The sequence below is a fragment of the Sus scrofa genome, chromosome 11 (genome assembly GCF_000003025.6).
Source record: "Sus scrofa isolate TJ Tabasco breed Duroc chromosome 11, Sscrofa11.1, whole genome shotgun sequence".
Taxonomy (NCBI): Eukaryota; Metazoa; Chordata; class Mammalia; order Artiodactyla; family Suidae; genus Sus; species Sus scrofa.
The window spans coordinates 64,530,840-64,553,438 of NC_010453.5; the positions used below are offsets into that span (position 1 = coordinate 64,530,840).

At 41.9% G+C, this 22,599-nt stretch overlaps 1 protein-coding gene across 1 annotated transcript in view; it reads left to right on the top strand.

The window, feature by feature from the left end:
* The window catches only part of LOC102167784 (multidrug resistance-associated protein 4-like), a 172,357-nt gene that overhangs the window by 57,281 nt on the left and 92,477 nt on the right, over positions 1-22,599 (top strand). Inside the window, 9 exon segments of the mRNA XM_021065399.1 lie at positions 9-148; positions 524-607; positions 668-729; positions 3,667-3,763; positions 7,337-7,540; positions 8,872-9,012; positions 9,786-9,823; positions 10,182-10,276; positions 11,711-11,857. Of these exon segments, the coding sequence (XP_020921058.1) occupies positions 9-148; positions 524-607; positions 668-729; positions 3,667-3,763; positions 7,337-7,540; positions 8,872-9,012; positions 9,786-9,823; positions 10,182-10,276; positions 11,711-11,857 (1,008 nt within the window).

Consider the following 22,599-nt stretch of genomic DNA (forward strand, 5'->3'; position numbering starts at 1 on the left):
ACGTACAGGATGCAGCTCCAGGGCCTCAAACCAGAGAACAGGCTTCTTTGCCATCTGCCCCCATCAGCCTTTCCAGTTCGTCCCCACACCCCCTGGGTGTCTCAGCCATGCTGGCTCTGTGGTGGCCCTTTCTCACACCTGTCTGTCTGTAGGTACTGCTCCCTCTGTCCCAGGGCCAGGGGACAGTGTGCCAGGACAGAAATGGCAGGTGAAAGCCAGGCTGCTTCCTTTCCCCCTGTTCCTCCAGGGGGAGCCTGTGTCCTTCTGTCTTCCAACAGCCCTCAGGGGCTTGCACTGGACCTTTTAGGAGTCCCCCACCCTGCTAAGCTGGGAGGGCATGTTTTGTCCCAGAGCCTTTATACCTGCTGTCCCTTCTTCCGGGGATGTTTCCCCAGATGGTCTCAGGGCTCCTGGGTCACTCCCATCTGAGCCGGCAGCCCCTTGCTTTTCCTGCAGAGAACACTTCACTGCCAACAGAGCACATTCTGTACATGTTCATTGTGTCTCCCTGTACGTGGTGCAGAGTATCGTCTGCTTTCTGGACCTGCAGGTGTATCCTCGGCACTTAGGACAGGGCCTGCCTCCTCCACCAACCTCTGCTGAGGGAGTGAGTGAAGGGGGGTTCTGTCTTATCCTCCGCCATGAGACGTGTCATCTCTTAACACAGCTCTTACACGGGGTTGTTCACAGGACTGTAGGATCACCGCAGCCCCTGTGTAAGAATAACAGGTAAACAATGGGCTGTTGATTCAGTTGGCTTTTATGACATGACTTGGAAATTTTCCTCTTAAAAAGCTGGAAAGTAGAGTATTATCCTAAAGAGTTGGATAAAAGGCATTATTTAGGAAAAATTCAAAACTATCAACTAATCGTTCATTTTAATTATTTATTATTACCTCATTTATGATGTAATGTTAGGAAAACATTTAAAAATTTTAGGTTGGTGCGTCTTGGACATAACAACCCATCAGACTTGATTAACTTCCACCTTCAGGGCCTATTGGTAGGTAATTTTCATTTAAGGAAAAACAATTGCATTAAAAACTTAAGTACTGATTCTGAAAAGGGGTTTCCTCAGTTCAAGAAACTTAAGTATGAAAGCTGAACTAAGACATGTCAAAAGGGAAAACAATTTTTTTTTAAATTTTAATTTATATAATTTTTTTTTATTTTCCCACTGTAAAGCAAGGGGGTCAGGTTATCCTTACATGTATACATTACAATTACATTTTTCCCCCACCCTTTCTTCTGTTGCAACATGAGTATCTAGACAAAGTTCTCAATGCTATTCAGCAGGATCTCCTTGTAAATCTATTCTAAGTTGTGTCTGATAAGTCCAAGCTCCCGATCCCTCCCACTCCCTCCCCACCCATCAGGCAACCACAAGTCTCTTCTCCAAGTCCATGATTTTCTTTTCTGAGGAGATGTTCATTTGTGCTGGATATTAGATTCCGTTATAAGTGATGTCATATGGTATTTGTCTTTGTCTTTCTGGCTCATTTCAGTCATTATGAGATTCTCTAGTTCCATCCATGTTGCTGCAAATGGCATTATGTCATTCTTTTTTATGGCTGAGTAGTATTCCATTGTGTATATAGACCACATCTTCCAAATCCAATCCTCTGTCGATGGACATTTGGATTGTTTCCATGTCCTGGCTATTGTGAAGAGCGCTGCAGTGAACATGTGGGTTCATGTGTCTCTTAAGTAGAGTTTTGTCTGGATAGATGCCCAAGAGTGGGATTGCGGGGTCATATGGAAGTTCTATGGATAGATTTCTAAGGTATCTCCAAACTGTTCTCCATAGTGGCTGTACCAGTTTACATTCCCACCAGCAGTGCAGGAGGGTTCCCTTTTCTCCACAGCCCCTCCAGCACTTGTTATTTGTGGATTTATTAATGATGGCCATTCTGACTGTAAAAGGGAAAACAATCTTTTTTGACTTAATGAAGCAATGGTGTATGTGTCTCCATCCCAAGGTCTTGATTCTGATCCCAGGCCCAGGGTCCAAAGTGTCCCCTTAGGACTTGTCTGTCCTCAGTTCACGGCAGGTGACTGCTCTTGGGTCAGGAAGGACTGGGGAAGGGGGCTGATGTTTGCTGAGCCGGTTAGTGCTTTGATTTCTCAGAACATGTGGGTGACTTGTCACTGACCTTGTTTTGAGATGAAGAAGCTGAGGTTTAGTAGCTCATCCTACGTTGTCAGGCCACTGAGAGGGACTGAGCTATGTGTGCAGCCTCCACACTGTCCACCTGACTCGCTCGCAGTCTGCGCTGTGGCCCGTGTTCCTGAGATCTGCTCTTTGAGGGGCTCGGGCACCCAGAATACAAGCTTGGAGCCCTGCCCGTGGTCACTGGGGCCCCGTCCCTGACTACCTGCCTCCCTGGAGGGTTGTAGATCCTGGCGGGGTGAGAGTGGGGCTGAGTCCCTAGGGGCTGCTCTTAAAGTGGAGGAGCAGTTTGAGGGGTGCCTGTACAAATATGTAAGGTTGAAAACTGAGGGGGTTTGGTGGGCTGCACCCCGCAGGCCTATACTTGCCTGGCTTAGATGGAAGAAAGAGCCCGCAGTCAGGACAGAGATGGTGGGTAGGGCGAGCTTATGTGTCTGAAGCAAGGTCCTTGAACGACACCCCACCTTGTGTGACTGAAGTTGGGGGAGGACATGGCTGCATTCTTTGCCCCCAGGAGGGGGAGGGTGGGATAGATGACCAGTTTAGGGGAAATTGAGATCAAGTTGGCTCATTGGTTACCATGGAAACCAGCAAAAGGGCACACCCCTCACTGCCCCTTGATCAGCATAGTGGAGAGTTCTGATCTAAAGCTAGAGGCAGTCACTAGCTGGGCCCTGGGGCAAGTTTGTAGGAAGGTTAGTGAGTGAGTGAGTGAGTGAGTAGGGTGTGGGTGAAGCAGGCGCTGGTGGAGCAGGGGATGTGCAGAGAGCAAGAGGACAGCCATCCTGCTGACCTGACCAGACAGGGTCTTGGCTGCAGAGAAGTGGGGTGTCTTTTATGCTGTTGGATGATTTCCACTGTGATTTGGGCCATTTGGATTCTGTTATTTTATTTTCGTATTGTAAGGGTTTCAGTCCTCATGAAACAAGACTTACTTCCAGGCTGGTACGGGAAATGCTGTAGAGACAGATTGAGGCCATGCTGGCATTTATATTCCATCTAACATTATGTACAAAGTGTCTAGAAAGTGCAGTCTGGAAAATGGTACCAAAAATCTATTACTTCTTTTGTTGTTAATATGTACATCACAAATAATCACCTAAAAAACTGCCTAAGAAAAACGCACACATTTTTATATGACATAGATCCTCTTCTCCCACTCCCACATGGCAATAAAATACTGTTTTAATTCAGTTAACTTTTGGAATCTCAATATTGCTCAGTTGTTTTGCATTATGAAACATGGTGCCTCCTTCACTGAACTGCTTTTTAGAATTTTTTAGCAGAGCTAGATTCACGTTTGCTGTTGATGAATTTGAAGAGCTATTCAACATCATTGATTTATATTTGTAATAAATTTCTGTTATTTATTTGGTATGTAAACTACAGATCTTTGACTTCTGTGTTGTCTTTGTCTCATATTCTCAAAATATGTATTTTCAGTTGGAAGTGCCCCCATTAATGTGCTTTCGCTGCTGTACCTTTTGCCTTTGCAGGTGTATCCGCCAAGCCTTGCATGAGAAGATCACAATCTTAGTGACCCATCAGCTGCAGTACCTAAAGGATGCAAGTCAGATTCTGATATTGAAAGATGTAAGTAGTTTCTAGAAGTCTGTGGAACTTATTAGCACTCAGGGGTGTTGAAGGCCAGGCTTCCCAGCAGGTCAGTCTCCTTGGGTTCATGGTGAATGCCTGCTTCTCTGTCAGTTTTATGCCCCCTTCTTCTCAGGGCTGGTATGATGCCTCTGAGGGTGAATCCAGAGACCTGTAGAAATGTGACTGTTACACTCTAAGCTGTACAAACCCTAAAGTATATGGAGGTGCTGCCACAAAATTAGTACGTTATCACCTTTCTAGACAAATGTGTTCAGGATAATGATGCTGTTTTATTTAGAACTTCTTGTTTTCCTCTTCCACGAATGAAGTCAAAGAGTATTATTTGGAAATTAGAGATACTGAGACCTGTTTATATCCATGTGACTGTCACAGGCATTTTACCTAAAAAGAATCTTCCATTAACACTGAAAGTGAGGTGGGGAGCCGAGCACCGGGTCAGAGACGCCTGCTCTGCTGGTCTGCCAGGTGCTGGGCTCACCATGCAGGTCTCTCTATGTGCGGAGATGAGCAGGAGCCTGTGAAGCAGGAGGACGAGGCCCTGCCTTTGTGGGGCTTCCTGTGCTGTGGGGACAGATGTGGGGAAAGGGGGGGGTGAGGTGGGGCTGACCTCCTGGCTGGCTGCCTCCCTGAGGAGGTGGTGGCTCACGGGACCTGAGGGACAGGAAGGTGGGGGCCTTGCTGTCACCTGGGGGTGGGGGTCTGCGGCAAGGGGTCCTCAGGAGGCCACTGACCTGGCCTGTGGGAGGAGGGCAGGAGGGCCAGCATGTCTGAGGCAGAGGGAGCAGGGCACGTGGAGGGAGCTGGCCTCCGAGCAGTGGGCAGTGGGCCCGGAAGTGGGATGGGAGCCACTGGATGGTCAGAGCAGAGGAGCGACGTGGTCTCATGAGCGATTTAAAAGATCGTCTGATGTTTGCTGGAGGGGCCACAGCAGAAGCAGGGGGAAGTCTTAGTAAGGTTGAGAGGACAGAGTGTGGGCTCAGGCTGGTGTATCAGTTTCTAGAGCTGCTGTAACAAAGTGCCACAAACTGCGTGACTTAACAGAAATTTATCATCTCGCTCTTCTGGAGGCTATAGGTCTGAAATGAGGGTGCAGGCAGGCAGGGCTGTGCTCTCACTGAGGCTCCAGGGGAGATGCCTCCTTCCAGCTTCTGGTGTTTGCAGGCCTTCCTTGACCCCTTGGCTTCCAGCTGCAGCACTGCAGCCCCTGCCTCTGCTGTCACATGGCTGTTGTCTCCCTGTCTGTCTGAGTCTCTTCTCTTTTCATAAGGACATTATTCCTATTGGATTTAGGGTCCTCCTACTCCCAAAAGACCCCATCTTAACATGATTACATTTGCAAAGACCCTGTTTCCAAATAAGGTCATGTTCAGAGGTGTTGTGTTGAAGATTTGAACATACCTTTTTTTTGGAGCCACCATTCAACCCACAACACCTAACATGATTGGGGATGGAGATTAGTGAACATTTTTCAGACTAGGTGGTGGTTGATGCTTTACTCCCTGGCTTATTTGTCTCTGTGTCTCAGCACCTCTGTCCTTAACCCTTGTCTGTTCCATCAAGTCCTTGGCCAAATCCCTCACTTATCGGACGTATTTCTGCCCTAAGAAAGTTTGTTAAAATGCAGAGCCTCTACATCTTTAGAAGCAGTTACATGTGTTGGTTCCTCTCTCCTCCTCCAGGAATGGGGAGCTCAGATTCTCAAATTGAGAACAGTCAATTTCATGTGCAGAGCAGGTGATACTAGTGTGTAAAACCCCGCTGTTGGTAGCATTATGAGCACAGAACCAATGGGCAGGAGAATAACCTGCCTGGCCAGTGCCTACATGTTTGGGGTCCCATATTTGCTTCTTTTGAGGTCACTATGCCAAATTTCCTTACTATGGGTACTACTCTTTGTCCACAGGATGAGCTGGGGTCCATTCTTACAGTTAGTCTGGTCCCTCTGTCACAGCAGAGGGGGAATAGCTGCCCTCTCATTCCCTTGGGATTGTCAGTGCCTGGCTGCTGAGTAAAATTACTGTCTTGGTACCACTAGTCATTTTCTTGTTCATCTTACAGATATTAATTGGAAAGTGGTAATTTCATTAAATAAGATGCATGAATTTTGCCTCCCAAGTGGAACAAGCACAATGTATCATGAATTATTTTCTAATGCTGCACTATCACATGGTACCCAAAGGCTTCATTGCATCTCTCCCAGAAGACCACCTCAGGGGATGGGGTGAGAGGGGTACCAACTCGGGTCCTGGGCCACCTTCTTCCGCCTCACCTGCCTTAACCAGAGCTGCCCTCCTTTGATTAGCTTTGCATCTTGGTGTTTTGCCTAATACTTTTTTTTTTTTTTTTGTCTTTTTGCCATTTCTTAGGCCACTCCCACGGCATATGGAGATTCCCAGGCCAGGGGTCCAATTGGAGCTGTAGCTGCCAGCCTACGCCAGAGCCACAGCAACGCGGAATCCAAGCCGCATCTGGGACCTACACCACAGCTCACAGCAACGCCGGATCCCCAACCCACTGAGCAAGGGCAGGGACCGAACCCCTAACCTCATGGCTCCCAGTCAGATTCATTAACCACTGCGTCACGACGGGAACTCCTGCCTAATACTTTTTTGACACTGAGTGAATCAGTTGAGTTTTGTTTCATGGGAGCAGTAAGTAGTGAAAACATTTGCACATTATTTTATATAATTTTGTGAGGAAGGGAAATTGTGCAATGACATATCACATGTGTTCAAAGAAAATGATTAAATTCAGTGTAGCTTAAGCAGATGCCTGATGTGGGGAAGCCTGATTGGCTGCTTGTGATTGGCTGTTCTTAAATCTTTTCTCAGATTTCAGTATATTCATTCTGGCTTCGGTTTTGGTTTGCTGGCACAGGCGTCCAAGGCGTTAGTGTCACTTCAGTCTTGGTCTCCTGGCTCCTTGTTTAGTTACTTTATCAGGTGGAATATTGCATTTTCAATTGGAAACTTCCTGCGTTTGTGGACAGTGTGAAGACCATGATGACACTGCTCAGGGGTCCTCTGTCCAGGGCTGGTTCCTACACGTCTTGTCCCAGCAGGCAGAGGATCCTGTGACAGTGGTCAGCGAAGACTGATGAGTGACCCTGACCCATGCAGATGTGCTTGTGCCCACCTCGGGGTCAGTTCTAAGTTTCCTTCCTGGAATATCCTCCCAACTGACTGTTTTTTTAAAATTCTGCTTGTCACAGGAGGCTTTTCTCAATTTCCATGTTGTCTAAAAAGATTGACTGATACTTCCACCAACACCTGTATTTCTTTCTTTCCTCAATGCCCATGGTAGTTAGGTCAGTGACTTCCATTTTTACCACATGGGCACACATTCATTTCATATCCCCCAGCAGCTACCACAGAGTCTGGCAGAGAATAGAGTGCTCAGTTCTGGGTCAAGTTGGACTGAACTAGATGTTCAACTAGAATGCCAGACCTAAGGATCATTTTCTTAGGAAGATCATAATTGAAGATTGGTTCACGTTTCTTGATTAATGTGCTACCAGAATGCAAATATATTCCTCTGAAATCATTTTAGGGCAAAATTATGAAGAAGGGGACTTTTGCTGCGTTCCCAAAACCTGGGGTAGATTTTGAAGATATCCCTTTAAAGGAGAAGGAGGCTGAACCACCTCCAGTTCCAGACTCTCCAACTCCGAGGAGTCAGGCCTCTGAATCTTCTGTTGAGTCTCAAGAGAATCCCAGACCCTTGTTGGAAGACGCTGCTCCTCAGGACCAAGACGTGAGTTTCTCCTCCTGCAATGTGCCCTGGTCTGTCTGCAGTTGGTGGCCTCATGGCTTTTCATTCTGCTCCACATGGGGTATCTTTGTTTGTCCCAAAGTAGACCCTAAGTTTTCAAAGCCATATTCCATGGAATTTGTAGAATTAAAAGAGCATGAAAGGAACACGACTGACTGGGGTTCCCTTTGGGTGTAGGATGGAGAATCTTAGGGAGATCAGTGGTGGGTGTACTGCTATGAGTTCCTGGGCATATGTGACCCACACTGATACAAGAACTCCTCAGTTTACCATAGTTACATCCTTCTCGCTCTGGTGGCCCCTGGCTTCCCTTATGCATCCAGAGGCTTAATTTGAAGACCCCCTTAGACTGAGTCCTGCCACGGCCAGATGAGATCAGCTACTTTTCCTGTATGTTGGAATGCTCTGGCACTGTGACTTGTGGTAGTGTTTTGCCCCACTGTCAGATGGTTTGTGATAGGCCAGAGGTAGCAGGTGCAAAGGACCTGACACACAGTAGCCACTTTGGAGTTAGTTCCCGTCTTCCTTTCTTATCTTCCAAGATCTTCTGAGACTTAGAACTACTTCTTATCTACTTCGAATTCCCAGTGGTCACCACAGAGCTGAGGCCAATCCTTGGCCTGTGTGACTCTATGATGCATTCTAAGTCCAGACAGAAATGCAGAAATGTACTAGATCTCCCTAAAAAACACATAGATATGCCTCGATATCCAAACACTCACTGCCCAGACATGGGAGCTTGAATAATTTTGACAAGTATTCAGATTAGCCCTTTACATTTCTCACTCAGAAATCAATCTCTGAAATTCGGGAACCACTTAGATTCAGATCATATGCTATCTCTTGCTATCCAAACTCACATTATTCCAACTCATTGTGTGAACCTGGCTAGTATTTTGAGATCCAACTATGTTTTGTGTTTCCATCATTGAATGACATGAGCAATCTAGAGGGATACATCAGCTCCATGTCAGGTTTCTGCAGTTGTACTTGAAACGGGTATGTTGTGTGTGTGCTGTGAGTCATGATAGACTTTAAGCAAAGCCACCGAACAGTGAATAACCTCGTGCAAATGATGTTTCCTTATTTCTACCAGATTTCTAGAAGCAGGGTGTCTGGGTCCAAGGGTTAACACATATATAGTTTGTCAAGATATTTTCACACCTGCTCCATGGAGGTGGACCATCTTGCACTGTATCAGCATGGGCGATGGGTCTCTTTCCCCACAGCTTTGCAATGGAGCCATTGGACTTTTGAAATTTGGGGGGTTTTCATTTAAAATTTTGTCTCTCACTGCCATTTCCCCATCCCAGGCTGAGAATATACGGGTTACACTGTCACTGGAGAGCCGTTCAGATGGAAAAGTTGGTTTTAAGACCTACAAGAATTACTTCATATCTGGCGATAACTGGTTTATCATCATTTTCCTTATTCTAGTAAACATTGCAGCTCAGGTAAATAAGGGCATTTATTTTGGTTTCTGTCCTTAGCTTGATATTTACTTACTATTTATACTGTATTTGTTATTTATTATTATTGTTAATATGTATATTAAGAGACTTATGAGATTGTGGGATCTAGCTGGGTGAATCTGAAATCAGTCAGGCAGGTTCTCAGGCTGGAACATCAGGCAGGAGCCATTGCCACAGTCTTGAGGCAGAATTTCGTCCTCCTCCAGAAAGCCTCAGGTTTGCTCTAAAGGCCTTTGACTGACTGCCACGTTGTTCAGGCTGACCTCTTCTGCTTCAGTTGTCTTAGTGTAGATGTGAGCCTCACCTGCAAAATACCTTCATAGCAGCATCTAGACCAGTATCTGGTTAAATCACTGGGAGTGGCCTGGCCCAGCTGACACACCAAACTGACCATCACAGTACCTGTCCAGGTTTTTTTCTTTGAAGAATCCCAGCATCCATACTGTTATTATTATATTTTCAGTTCACGTGGATTTGTATTGAAACAGGTTATCTGTGGGGAGCAAAATAAGTGAGGCTGACTGGTGTGTACATGGCAGAGAGCTTCTAGAGAAAAAAGGATGTCTTTTAAAGATTTTATCATGTAACATGCACTTCCCTGACCTCTGGTTATCTGGGGCATGGGGCTTGGTGCAGACCTGAGCCAGAAGGACCATCTCCATTTTCTGGAGCCTTCCCATCACCCATTGTCGTAAGTGGGGGTTTTGAGGGGCTCAGTGATGTCAGCGTTTGATTGATGGTTGTTCCTGCTCCAGGTGTCCTACGTCCTTCAGGATTGGTGGCTCTCATCCTGGTGAGTGACTCCTGGTCTGACCCAAAGTGCTATATAATCAACAGCAAGCCTCACTTTCCCAGAGTCTGGCAGAGAGGTGGGGCTTGTTCAGCCTCCTTTGCTGATCTTCAAGTAATTTAGAAAGAAAAATTAAATTCCTGGTGCAGTATGAGCCTCAGCAGCTTCCTCACAGACAATTTTGGGAATCAAAATTCATGATTCAAGTTGAATTTTTGTGAGGTATATGGACATAGGGCCCTATGAGCTGGGAATCTTTTCCTAGAATAAAACACATCTTTTAAATTGAGGCTGTTAATTTTTTTGTTATTTATCTACATTCTATCTGTAGAGTAATATTTATTTCTTCCCTGTGCCATAGGGCAAATGGACAAAGTTCCCTGTATGCCATTGAGTATTTAAAAGGAAAAATAACTTTCATACCTGATCCTGTCTGGTACTTAACAGCTTATTCAGGTAAAGTTGAATAATGTGGTCTATTATGCAAGTATCTGAAGTGCTTACAGTGAGTGTGTGTGAGGGTTTCCAGGAACTAAGTCAGTAATGTCTCAACAGATTAAGAGTCTAAGGCACATTTACTCTGTGAATTAATTAGAATAATTATTTTTAAATCTATAAAAAAGAGGTTAAATGAAGACTCTCAATTTGCTCTGTACTGGATTTTGGAAATTAAACCTGGATTGAGCACCGAGAACATCAGCCACTGAAAATCTGTAGCTATTGTCTATTCTAACAGGTTGCTTTAGCTAAATCTTACATCAATATATGGATGGGCAAGGGGATTAGAAATGGATCCCCACCCTGTGGTTCAGATTGTTCCATTTCCATCTGAATAAACCCTGGCTTTTATTGAACTTGGATGAGATCCTCTGGCAGCAAGGGCCCCCCAAATAAGAGCATTGTTCCCTTGCAGGTATGCAGAGCTCCCCTTCACCACACAGCTTATCTCCTGGGCTTCACTAATTACTGAAGAGAGAAGCTGAGCAGGAGAAACCAAGTATCTGGGAATTAGGGTTCCTTCTTTGTCTTACCTTGATCACAGTGTTATCATATCCCCAACTGTGTGATTAATTTAACATCTGTTAAATTAATCTGTTCTGTTTTTGCAAGAGTGCTTAGAATATATGTAGCATTACATAGTTTTTAAAGGAAATCCTCGTATAAAATATTAACTATTCCCACAGGAAACACTCATACAAGCTTTCTGCAAAGGTTATCTTTGTAAGGACCCACGCATTGAAATAAATCAATTACCTTGATCACTTGCTAAGAAACCTAAATCCATTAGTTGTTTACCTTCTGAATTGGTGAACTAGGGGGGCTTAAAGGAAGAAGAAAAGGGTTCTGTTATACATTCATATAGGATGGTGGGCTAAGGACAGAGATTGAATCCGCATCCTCTTGGATACTGGTTTGATTCTTAAGCTGCTGAGCCACAACGGAAACTCCTCTCTTGTTGCCCATTATTTCGAGCTAGTATCAAAGCATACCTTAACCGTAGATTATGAGACATGTTGTAAATAGTAAGATGTAAAATATAGAGAAAGGCAGATCAACTGGTTTTTATAATTTTCTTCTAAGTTTTTATTAGAACTTGTAATGGAATTAGGAAAGCCTGAAGTTATAGTTTTCACCTGATTTTTTTCTGTGTGATTTCTTTAATGAGAGGAGCAGAGTGATTTTTATATTCATCTTTATAAGTATGTGTTGTGAATGTACTAAATTCCATAGAATCCATTATATATATATTCTATATTCTACATATGAATTTATATATACATTATATTTATAGGGTAAAGTACATAACACCTTTATAAACTGCCTGTCATGCTTCAGCATCATTGACGAAAAGGCAGAGATCTTGTGCTGAGTGATGTTTCTTCATTTCAGTTCTAACTGCAGGTACCATCCTTTTTGGCATCACAAGGTCTCTGTTGATGTTCTACATCCTTGTTAATTCTTCACAAACTTTTCACAACAAAATGTTGGAGTCCATTTTGAGAGCTCCGGTCTTGTTCTTCAGTAGAAATCCAACAGGTGAGTCAGACACCAAGTTTCTCAGGAAATATGTCTTGTTAACACATTGAGTGCCTAATTACAGTTGATATTTGAAAATGGAGGAGATGCTTGGAAGACAAATCACAGTACATGTTGATCCATTTTCTACAAGAAATTTCACTGATATTTTTCTCCTACTGGAAAAAATCTGAAGATAGAAATATATAAGCTTTTATTCCAATTTATGTGTGTTTGGGAAGATAAATGAACATTCACTTTGTAGGATGATTTAGGAATACATTTGTTGTGTGGCATATGAAACACCCTACATTCAAGGCAAACATGTTTCAGTGTTATTGACTAGTTGCTAAAATCTTGCCTGTATTACAAAGCATTAAGCCAGGTTGTCTGCCAGGAAGGAACTTCTTACAACGAAACTCCATAAGAGACCGACTGTGTGCTTCTTTCTTTCTTTGTCCATCCATTTCTAGAAACACAGAACTCTAGCATGTGCCCTGATCTAAAATGGTAATGAAAAATTAATCAAAACCAAAGATGGAGAAATGTAAATGTCCTTTTCAATACAGTTAATTCTCTAGTTTTACAGTGACTTTTAGTGCCATGTGAGAGGTTGTGTGGCCTGTAGCAGGTGGATCTTCAGGAGTAAGATTCTCAATATGAGTGTCCTTGGAGGTTTCCCCGTGGTTGCTTCCTCCGCCCTGAGGCCTTTGACCTGTTCTGCTTTGGAAGGTAGCTCCTGACCTGGGTTCGTTCATGAAGAGTTAGTTCATCAGCAGATGTGCCTGCCCACTCTGTTCTGTTGGTTAGACTTGTGGTGATCCCCAGGGTGCTTTGTTTTTGCAGGTGATGATTGATAGGACATGTGGGGGCAAGGGAGGTGGGCTGGAGGGAGGACAGGAGTAGCCTTGGCCTGACCATCAACGGGTCATATGACCAAGGCCAAAGCAGGTAGCTACTGTTGGGCTGGTAAATCTCAAAGCAGAATGTTGTCATAGTTGTAAGTAAGGAGTCTGGAACCTACTGCCTGGGTTCAGTCCTGGTGCTAGTTACTAATAGTGATAGATGGTTCTAGTTATAGTAATACTTATGTGCTAGTCATTTAAATATTCTGCTTCTTAGTTTTCTTATCTGTGAAATGGGGATGCTACTCATACCTACTTTATCTATACCTTGACACTGTGGGCATTTAGCAGATTAATACATTCATAGCACTTAGTGTACGGCTAGTATCTAATGAACGTTAGTGACAATGACAACTTGGTGTCTGGGAACTTCCTCTCCTGTGAAATGGGAATAACCGCTGCCCTTCCTGTTTCGCAAGACTCTTAGGAGGGTGAAATAAGACTATTCAGGAAAGAAATCATCTTGTGCAGATTTATTCAGCACATGTTTTTCAGTCCAGGTACCATACAGAGCACTGGGTGGTAAACTCCTAAGGCCCCCACACATATCTTGTCTTATTACGAAGCCAGAGTGAGAAAGTGATTGAAGGAGTTTGTGCTTTTATAGCTGTGAAGTTGTTCCACTTTGTCAGCTAATGTGAAAACTACAATGAGAATTTTGGGAGCATCAAGTGTGACTGGATTTGTATTGTCGCAGATCGCTGAGTGCTCATGACCACAGTTAACCAGGATCTTCATGTTCAAGATCCGTAGGCTCTTCCAGATGCGATTCATTTGTTATTCAAGGATTTGGGACCAAGTTGGAATCTTCAAGGTCACTCATCTGAGAGCTGCCAGGACACTAGTATTTGTTTTGCCTCCCCCTCCTGTATCTCTTAGCAGGACTTCATTCCTTCAAGAAAGAAGAAGCCCAAATAAGTACTGCAAAGATAGACCTACTTGGCCCAAAAGGTCTAGGGACCTTGAATTATGTTACTTTTTTAGTGGTAGATTAAATTGAACTCTTTCCTATAGTTTATGTGCAAAAGTAGAATTTGCAATAGATTATTTATGATGGACTTTGTTTCTGGCATGTGATGGCATGAAGGAAAAACCACACATGTTGGTTCTTTGGAAGCTGTGTTTCATGGAACCAGACTACCCAAGCTTCCAAGTTCTGATGTCTGTCAATCAAGGAAATGAAACTGTCAAACACTTAATACATGTCCCTGGGATACAGTTCTGTGTTGAAGATGAATTTTGGTACTTATGTGGCTTAAATAGTTGGTACCTGATAATTTTACATTATAAACTACAGGCCCTTAGGAAGTAAAGATTAGGAGTTGATCCATTTAAAATCATTATAGACATTTAAAAACCATTATTGGACAGGGAGCTGAGAAGGTATGTGAAGATGTTGTGATGTCCCAGTTGTGCTGGAACACAGCCTTGGGAGAGCAGGGCCAGTCACTGCCCTTCTCTTGGCCTCAGGTCAGAAGAGGGGCCTTTTCACTTATCAAGCATTTACTGGTCATCTACTAGCTGTCAGTTATGGTCCCAAGCATTAGGACAAAATGTCCCTGACTTTCAAGACATTTGCAAACTTAAATAATTGCCAACAATGGATTGTTAAAAAAAATTGTCAGTATTCTGTGGTTCCCTATAGAAGAGATACAGATTCAGAATTTAATACAGCTCTAGATTGGAGACCTTAATTCACGTATAAACAAAACACAGATATCTGCAAGCATAATCCATTGCTGTATTTCTTCCTCATAATCAATTATGTAAGGGATGCCCTAGTTCAGAAAATTTCCAAAAACTGTTTTCCTAGAATTTTAAGGCAAATTATTTTCAAAATATAACCACACCAGTGGAAGTATGAAAGGAATTTTTGAAATAAAGTGATTCTGTATTTAAGATCATCATCTCTGAGCTTATCACAAACTCAGCTTGGTTTCTGACCAGACTCTTGATGATGCTGAAATGCTCTCCTGGCCCATCAGGGATTGTCTGGGTGCAAGAGCTCATCTCTGAAAAGTGTGTTCAGGGAAGGCAGAGGGAAGCAGCACTCTCAGCGTTGTCCTTTGTAAATATCCACAAATACCTCTCGTTGGGCTTTTTAGAGTCAGGTTATAGATGCCTCGGTGGTAGATCAGACATTAGCAATGACATTTTAAAAAAACTTTTTTTATTATTCAAATGAATTTATCACATCTGTAGTTGTATAATGATCATAACAATCTGATTTCAAAGGATTTCCATCCCACAGCCCAAGCACATCCCCCCACCCCCCAAACTGTCTCCTCCAGAGACCACAAGTTCTTCAATGTCTGTGAGTCAGCATCTGTTCGGCAAAGAAGTTCAGGCTGTCCTTTTTTCAGATTCCACATGTCAGTGGAAGCATTGGATGTTGGTGTCTCATTGTATGGCGGATGTCACTTAGCGTGATAGTTTCGAGGTCCATCCATGTTGCTAAGAATGCCAGTATTTTGTTCTTTTTAACGGCTGAGTAATATTCCATGGTGTATATGTACCCACATCTTCTGGATCCACTCCTCTGTCAATGGACATTTAGGTTGTTTCCATGTTTTGGCTATTGTAAAGAGTGCTGCAGTGAACATTGGAGTACATGTGTCTTTGCAAGTCATGGTTTTCTCTGGATAGATGCCCAGGAGTGGGATTGCTGGATCAAATGTGTTTAGTTATCTGAGGCATCTCCATGCTGCTTTCCACAGTGGGTGCACCCATTTACAATCCCACCAACAGTGTACTAGGGTTCCTTTTTCTCCACACCCTCTCCAGCACTTATTGTTGGTAGACTTTTGGATGATGGCCATTCTGGCTGGTGTAAGGTGGTACCTCAGAGTGGTTTTGATATGCATCTCTCTAATAATGAGTGATGTCGAACATCTTTTCATGTGTTTCTTGGCCATCTGTGTGTCTTCTTTGGAGAACCGACTGTTTAGATCTTCTGCCCATTTTTTGATGGGGTTGTTTGTTTTTTTGGTATGGAGCTGCAGGAGGTGTTGATAAATTTTGGAGATTAATCCCTTGTCCATCGATTCACTTGCGAAGGTTTTCTCCCATTCTGTGGGTTGTCTTTTTGTGTTGTTTTGGGTTTCCTTTGCTGTGCAGAAACTTTTCAGTTTGATTAGGTCCCATTTGTTTATTTTTTGTTGTTGTTGTCAATACTCTGAGAGGTGGATCTGCTGTCGTTTATGTCAGAGAGTGTTTGGCCTATGTTTTGCTCTAGGAGTTTGATAGTGTCTGGTCTTATATCTAGGTCTCTAATCCATTTGGAGTTTATTTTTGTGTATGGTGTTAGGGAGTGTTCTCATTTCATTCTTTTCCATGTGGCTGTCCAGTTTTCCCAGCACCACTTATTGAACAAGCTGTCCTTTCTCCATTGTATATCCTTGCCTCCTTTGTCATAGATGAGTTGGCTGTAGGTGTGTGGGTTTAATTCTCGGCTTTCTATCCTGTTCCACTGATCTACAGTTCTGTCTTTGTGCCAGTACCATGAGGTTTTGACGACTGTTGCTTTGTAGTATAGTCTGAAGTCCGAGAGCCTGATTCCTCCAGCTCCATTTTTCTTTTTCAGGATGTCTGTGGCTCTTCTGGGTCTTTTGTGCTTCCAAACAAACTTTAGAATATTTTGTTTGAGTTCTGTGAAAAATGTCCTTGGTAGTTTGATAGGGATTGCACTGAATCTGTAGATTGCCTTAGGTGGTATAATCATTTTGATACTTTAACTCTTCCAATCCACGAGCATGGTATATCTTTCCACCTGTTGGTGTCATCTTTCATTTCTTTCATCAGTGGCTTATAGTTTTCAGAGTACAAGTCTTTTGTTTCTTAAGGTAGGTGTACCCTTAGTTATTTTATTCTTTTGGATGCGATGGTAAACGGGATTGCTTCCCTAATTTCCTTTTCTGCTCTTTCATTGTTAGTGTATAGAAATGCCATTGATTTCTATGTATTGGTTTTGTATCCTGTGACTTTGCCAAATTCGTGGATGAGCTCTAACAGTTTTCTGGTAGAGTCTTTAGGATTCTCTAGGTGTAGTATCACGTCTTCTGCAGATAGGGATAGTTTTACTTCTTCCTTTCCAATTTGGATTCCTTTTATTTCTCTTACTTCTCTGACTGCTGTGGCTAGGACTTCCAGAACTATGTTGAAGAGTCGTGGCAAGAGCAGACATCCTTGTCTTGTTCCTGATCTCAGTGGGAATTCTTTCAGCTTTTCACCATTGAGAATGATGTTCGCTGTGGGTTTGTCGAATATGGCCTTTATCATGTTGAGGTAGGTTCCCGTTATGCCCACTTCCTGAAGGGTTTTTATCAGAAATGGGTGTTGGATTTTGTCAAAGGCTTTTTCCGCGTCTATTGAGAGGATCATATGGTTTTTCTTCTTCAGTTTGTTCATGTGGTGTATCACACTGATGGATTTGCGGATATTGAAGAATGCTTGCATCCCTGGGATAAATCCCATTTGATCATGATGTACAATCCTTTCACTGTATTGTTGGATGTGGTTTGCTAGGATTTTGTTGAGGATTTTTGCATCGGTGTTCATCAGTGAAATTGGCCTGTAGTTTTCTTTTTTGGTGGACTCTTTGTCTGGTTTTGGTGCCATGGTGACAGTGGAATCATAGGATGAGTTTGGGAGTATCCCTTCCTCTGTAATTTTTTGAAATAGTTTCCGAAGGAGAGGTGTTAGCTCTTCTCTAAATGTTTGATAGAATTTGCCTGTGAAGCCATCTGGTCCTGGACTTTTGTTTGTTGGAAGTTTTTTAATCACAGTTTCAATTTCAGTTCTTGTGATGGATCCATTCATCTTTTCTATTTCATCTTGGTTAAGTCTTGGGAGATTGTACTTTTCTAAGAATTTGTCCATTTCTTCTAGGTTTTCCATTTTATTGGCATATAGTTGCATATAGTAGTCTCTTATGATCCTTTGTGTTTCTGTGATGTCTATTGCTACTTCTTTTTCATTTCTAATTTTATTGATTTGAGTCCTCTCTCTTTTTTGCTTGAGAAGTCTGGCTAGGGGTTTCTCAATTTTGTTGATCTTGTCAAAGAACCAGCTTTTCATTTCATTGATCTTTTCTATGGTTTTCTTTGCTTCTATTTCATTGATTTCTGCTCTGATCTTTATGATTTCTTTCCTTCTACTAAATTTAGGTCTTGTCTGTTCTTCTCTCCCAAGGTGCTTTAGATGTAAAGTTAGCTTGTTTATTTGAGCTTTTTTCTTGTTTCCCAAGGTGGGCTTGTATTGCTATAAACTTTCCTCTTAGAACGGCTTTTGCTGCATCCCATAAGTTTTGGAGTGTCATATCTTGGTTGTCATTTGCTGCCAGGTATTTTTAATTTCCTCTTTGATTTCTTCAGTGATCCATTGGTTGTTTAGCAGCATGTTGTTGAATCTCCACGTGTTTGTGTTTTTTGCAGTTTTTTTCTTGTTGTTGATTTCTAGTCATATTGCGTTGTCGTCAGGAAAGATGCTTGATATGATTTCAATTTTCTTAAAGTTACCAAGGTTGGATTTGTAGCCCAGGATGTGATCAATCTTAGAGAATGTTCCATGTGCACTTGAGAAGAATGTGTCTTCTGTTGCTTTTGGATGAAATGTCCTATAAATATCTTTTAAGTCCATCTGGTTTAATGCTTCATTCAGGGCCTGTGTTTCCTTATTGATTTTCTGTCTGGTTGATCTGTCCATTGCTGTAAGTGGGGTGTTAAAGTTCCCCACTATGATTGTGTTATTGTCGATTTGTCCTTTTAAGGTTGTTAGCAGTTGCCTTATATATTGTGGTGAACCTGTGTTGGGTGCGTAGATTTTTGAAATTGTTATATCATCTTCTTGGATTGTTCCTTTGATCATTATGTAATGTCCTTCCTTGTCCCTTAAAATATTCTTCATTTTAAAGCCTATTTTGTCTGGTATGAGTATTGCTACTCCAGCTTTCTTTTGATCCCCGTTTGCATGAAATAATTTCTTCCATCCTCTCACTTTGAATTTGTATGTGTCCCTAGAAGTGAAGTGGGTCTCTTGAAGACAGCATATATATGGGTCTTGCTTTTGTATCCATTCAGCCAGTCTATGTCTTTTGGTTGGGGTGTTTAGTCCATTCACGTTTAAGGTAATTATTGATATGTATGTTCTTATTGCCATTTTATTAATTACTTTGGATTTGTTTTTGCTGCTCTTTTTTCTTTCCTTCTTCTCTTGTTCTTTTCTGCCTAGAGAAGTTCCTTTAGTAATTGTTGTAAGGCTGGTTTAGTGTTGCTGAATTCTCTCAGCTTTTGCTTATCTGAGAAGGTTTTGATTTCTCCTTCTAATTTGAATGAGAGCCTTTCTGGGTAGAGTAATCTTGGTTGGAGGTTTTTTCCTTTCATCACGTTAGGTATATCATGCCACTCCCTTCTGGCCTGCAGAGTTTCTGTTGAAAAATCTGCCGATAACCTTATTGGGGTTCCCTTGTATGTTATTTGTTTCTTTTCCCTAGCTGCTTTCAAGATTTTCTCTTTGTCTTTAAGTTTGGTCAGTTTGATTAGTATGTGTCTTGGGTTGTTCCTCCTTGGGTTTATTTTGTATGGTACTCGTTGTGCTTCCTGGATTTGAGTGAGTGGTTCCTTCCCCATGTTAGGGAAGTTTTTGGCTGTAATCTCTTGGAATATTTTTTCTGTCTCCTTCTCTCTCTCTCTTCTCTTTCTGGCGCCCCTATAATACGGATGTTGGTGCGTTTCACATTGTCCCAGAGTTCTCTGAGACTCTCTTCATTTGTTTTCAATCATTTTTCTCTTTTCTGTTCTGCAGCAATGACATTTTCTACATAAGTAATGTTATCATGAGATAATCTATGGTGTCTTGAGTGTTCTTTTCATTCTTGGAAACCAGGATTAATCTGTTATAATTTCCCCCATCATTTAGGTAGAAACTCTTTAATATCTAGAAAAAAGATGAAGAACTTCAAAGTACAATTTGAGTGAAAGTTTATTAAAATACTGTGATTACATGGAACGCTATCATAAATTCCAACTCTCTTCTGGAAATATTTTCTTTTCAGTATTGCATTTGTGTTTTATTTTTTAAATGATTTTTTATTTTTCCATTAGAGTTGGTTTACAGTGTTCCGTGTAAATCAAGTCACACATACTTATATACATGCTTTTTCTCACATTATCCTCCATCATGCTTCATGACAAGTGACTAGATGTAGTTCCTTGTGCTATACAGCAGGATCTCATTGCTAATCCATTCCAAATGCAATCTGTTAACCCTAGATTCCCAGTCCATCCCACTCCCTCCTCCTCCCCCTTTGCAACCACAAGTCTGTGCTCCAAGTTCATGACTTTGTCTTCTGTGGAAAGGTTCATTTGTGCTGTATATTAGATTCCAGATAGAGGTGATATCATATGGTATTTGTCTTTCTCTTTCTGACTTACCTTGCTTGGTATGAGAGTCTTAGTTCCATCCATGTTGCTGAAAATGGCATTATTTTGTTCTTTTTTATGGCTGAGCCAACTAAATCTAACAACATATAAAAAAGACCATACACCACAAGCAAGTGGGATTCATCTAGGTTCACAAGGGTGGTTCAACACACGCAAACCAATCAACATCATACGCCACATTAACAAAAGAAAAGTCAAAAACCACTTGATCATCCTAATAGATGTAGAAAAAGCATTTGACAGAGTCCAACATCCATTCATGATCAAAACTCTTACCAAAGTGGGTATAGAGGGAACATACCTTAACTTAATAAAAGCCATTTATGACAAACGCACAGCAAATATAATACTCAATGGAGAAAAGCTGAAAGCCTTCCCACTAAAATCTGGAACAAGACAAGTATGCCCACTCTCATTATTCAACATAGTATTTGAAGTCCTATCCACAGCAATCTGACAAACAAAAGAATGACAGGTATCCATATTGGAAGGGAAGAGGTAAAATTATCACTGTATGCAGATGACATGATACTATATGTAGAAAATCCTAAGGAATCCACACAAAAACCTACTTGAACTGATCAACAAATTCAGCAAGATTAACTTTCAGAAATCAGGTTCATATCTGTATACTAAGAATGAAATATTAGAAAAGGAATACAAAAATACAATACCTTGTAAAATCACTCCCCCCAAATTAAATAGGAATAAACCTGACCAAGGAGGTGAAAGACTTATATGCCAAGAACTATAAAACATTAATCAAGGAAATTAAGGAGGATTCAAAGAAATGGAAAAAATATTCCATGCCCATGAATTGGAGGAATTAATATTGTAAAATGTCCATACTACCCAATCTACAGATTAGATGCGATCCCTATCAAATTACCCACGACATTTTTCACAGAATTGACCAAACAATCCAAAAATTTATATGGATCCATAAAAGACTCAGAATTGCCAAAGCAATCCTGAGGAACAAAAACCAAGCAGGAGGCAAAACTCTGCCAGACTTCAGGCGATATTACAAAGCCGCAGTAATCAAGACAGTGTGGTACTGGTACCAAAGCAGACATACAGACTGGTGGAATAAACTAGAGAACCCAGAAATAAACCCTGACACCTATGGTCAATTAATCTTTGACAAAGGAGGCAAGAATATAAAAATGGAAAAAAGTCTTTTCAGCAAGTGGTGCTGGGAAAACTGGATAGCCACATGTAAATCAATGAAACTGGAACACACCCTCACACCATGCATGAAAATAAACTCACAATGGCTTAAAGACTTAAATATGAGACGAGATACCATAAAACACCTAGAAGAGAGCATAGGGAAAACATTCTCAGACATAACCGTACAAATGTTTTCTTTGGTCAGTCTCCCAAGGCAACATAAGTAAAAGCAAAAATAAACCAATGGGACCTAATCAAACTGACAAGCTTTTGCACAGCAAAGGAAAAAAACAAACAAAAAAATCCAAAAAAGACAACCTATGGAATAGAAAATAATTTCAAATGATGTGACTGACAAGGGATTAATTGCTAAAATATTTAATTTTATTTTATATTGGAGCATACTTAATTTACAATGTGTTTCAGATAGACATCAAGGTGATTCAGTTATACACATATCTATTCTTTTTCAGATTATAGAATAGAGTTCCCTGTGCTATACAGGTCCCTGCTGATTATTATTAGTAGATGTTTAATAGCATTTCCCAGTGTGTCCAGTAAAATAGCTCTGTGACATAGATGTGTTGACATGAATTTTCTGTGTCACTGTAGTCAGTCCCCAACAAGCATCCTTCTTACTGATGTTGCTTGTGAACAAGCCCGAGTTTGATTCAGAAGCAAAGGAAAGCTTTATTCTTTGATCAAAGTGTGAGTGGTACAAGCTTGAACTCTAGGGTACATGCTTTCCCCTAATGGCCCTGGGCAGGGCAATTTTATAGGGTTCTTATTAGTGCACTCGGCCCACTGCCGCCATCTTGAATTAGAGCCACTTCCCAGTAGGGACTCTGGTCTGAGGGCCAGGTGTGAGGCCTCTGTATGCGTTACCCTATGAACAAGTAAAACTAGACTTTCAAAGAAAAAAAAATTTTAGACTTTATTTGACTACCCAGATTCTATTTTTATTTTTATTCTTTGTCTTTTTGGGGCCACACGCACAGCATATGGAGGATCCCAGGCTAGGGGTCTAATCAGAGCTGTAGCCACCAGCCTACACCACAGCTCACTGCAGTGCCGGATCCTTAACCCACTGAGCGAGGCCAGGGATCGAACCTGTGTCCTCATGGATGCTAGTTGCTTTTGTTAACCAGTGAGCCATGAAGAGAACTCCAGAGTCTGTTTTTATTTCCTGGGAACTGTTAGTGGGTTTTGCCAGTTACAGTATGACGAACCAGACACTTTACTTTGA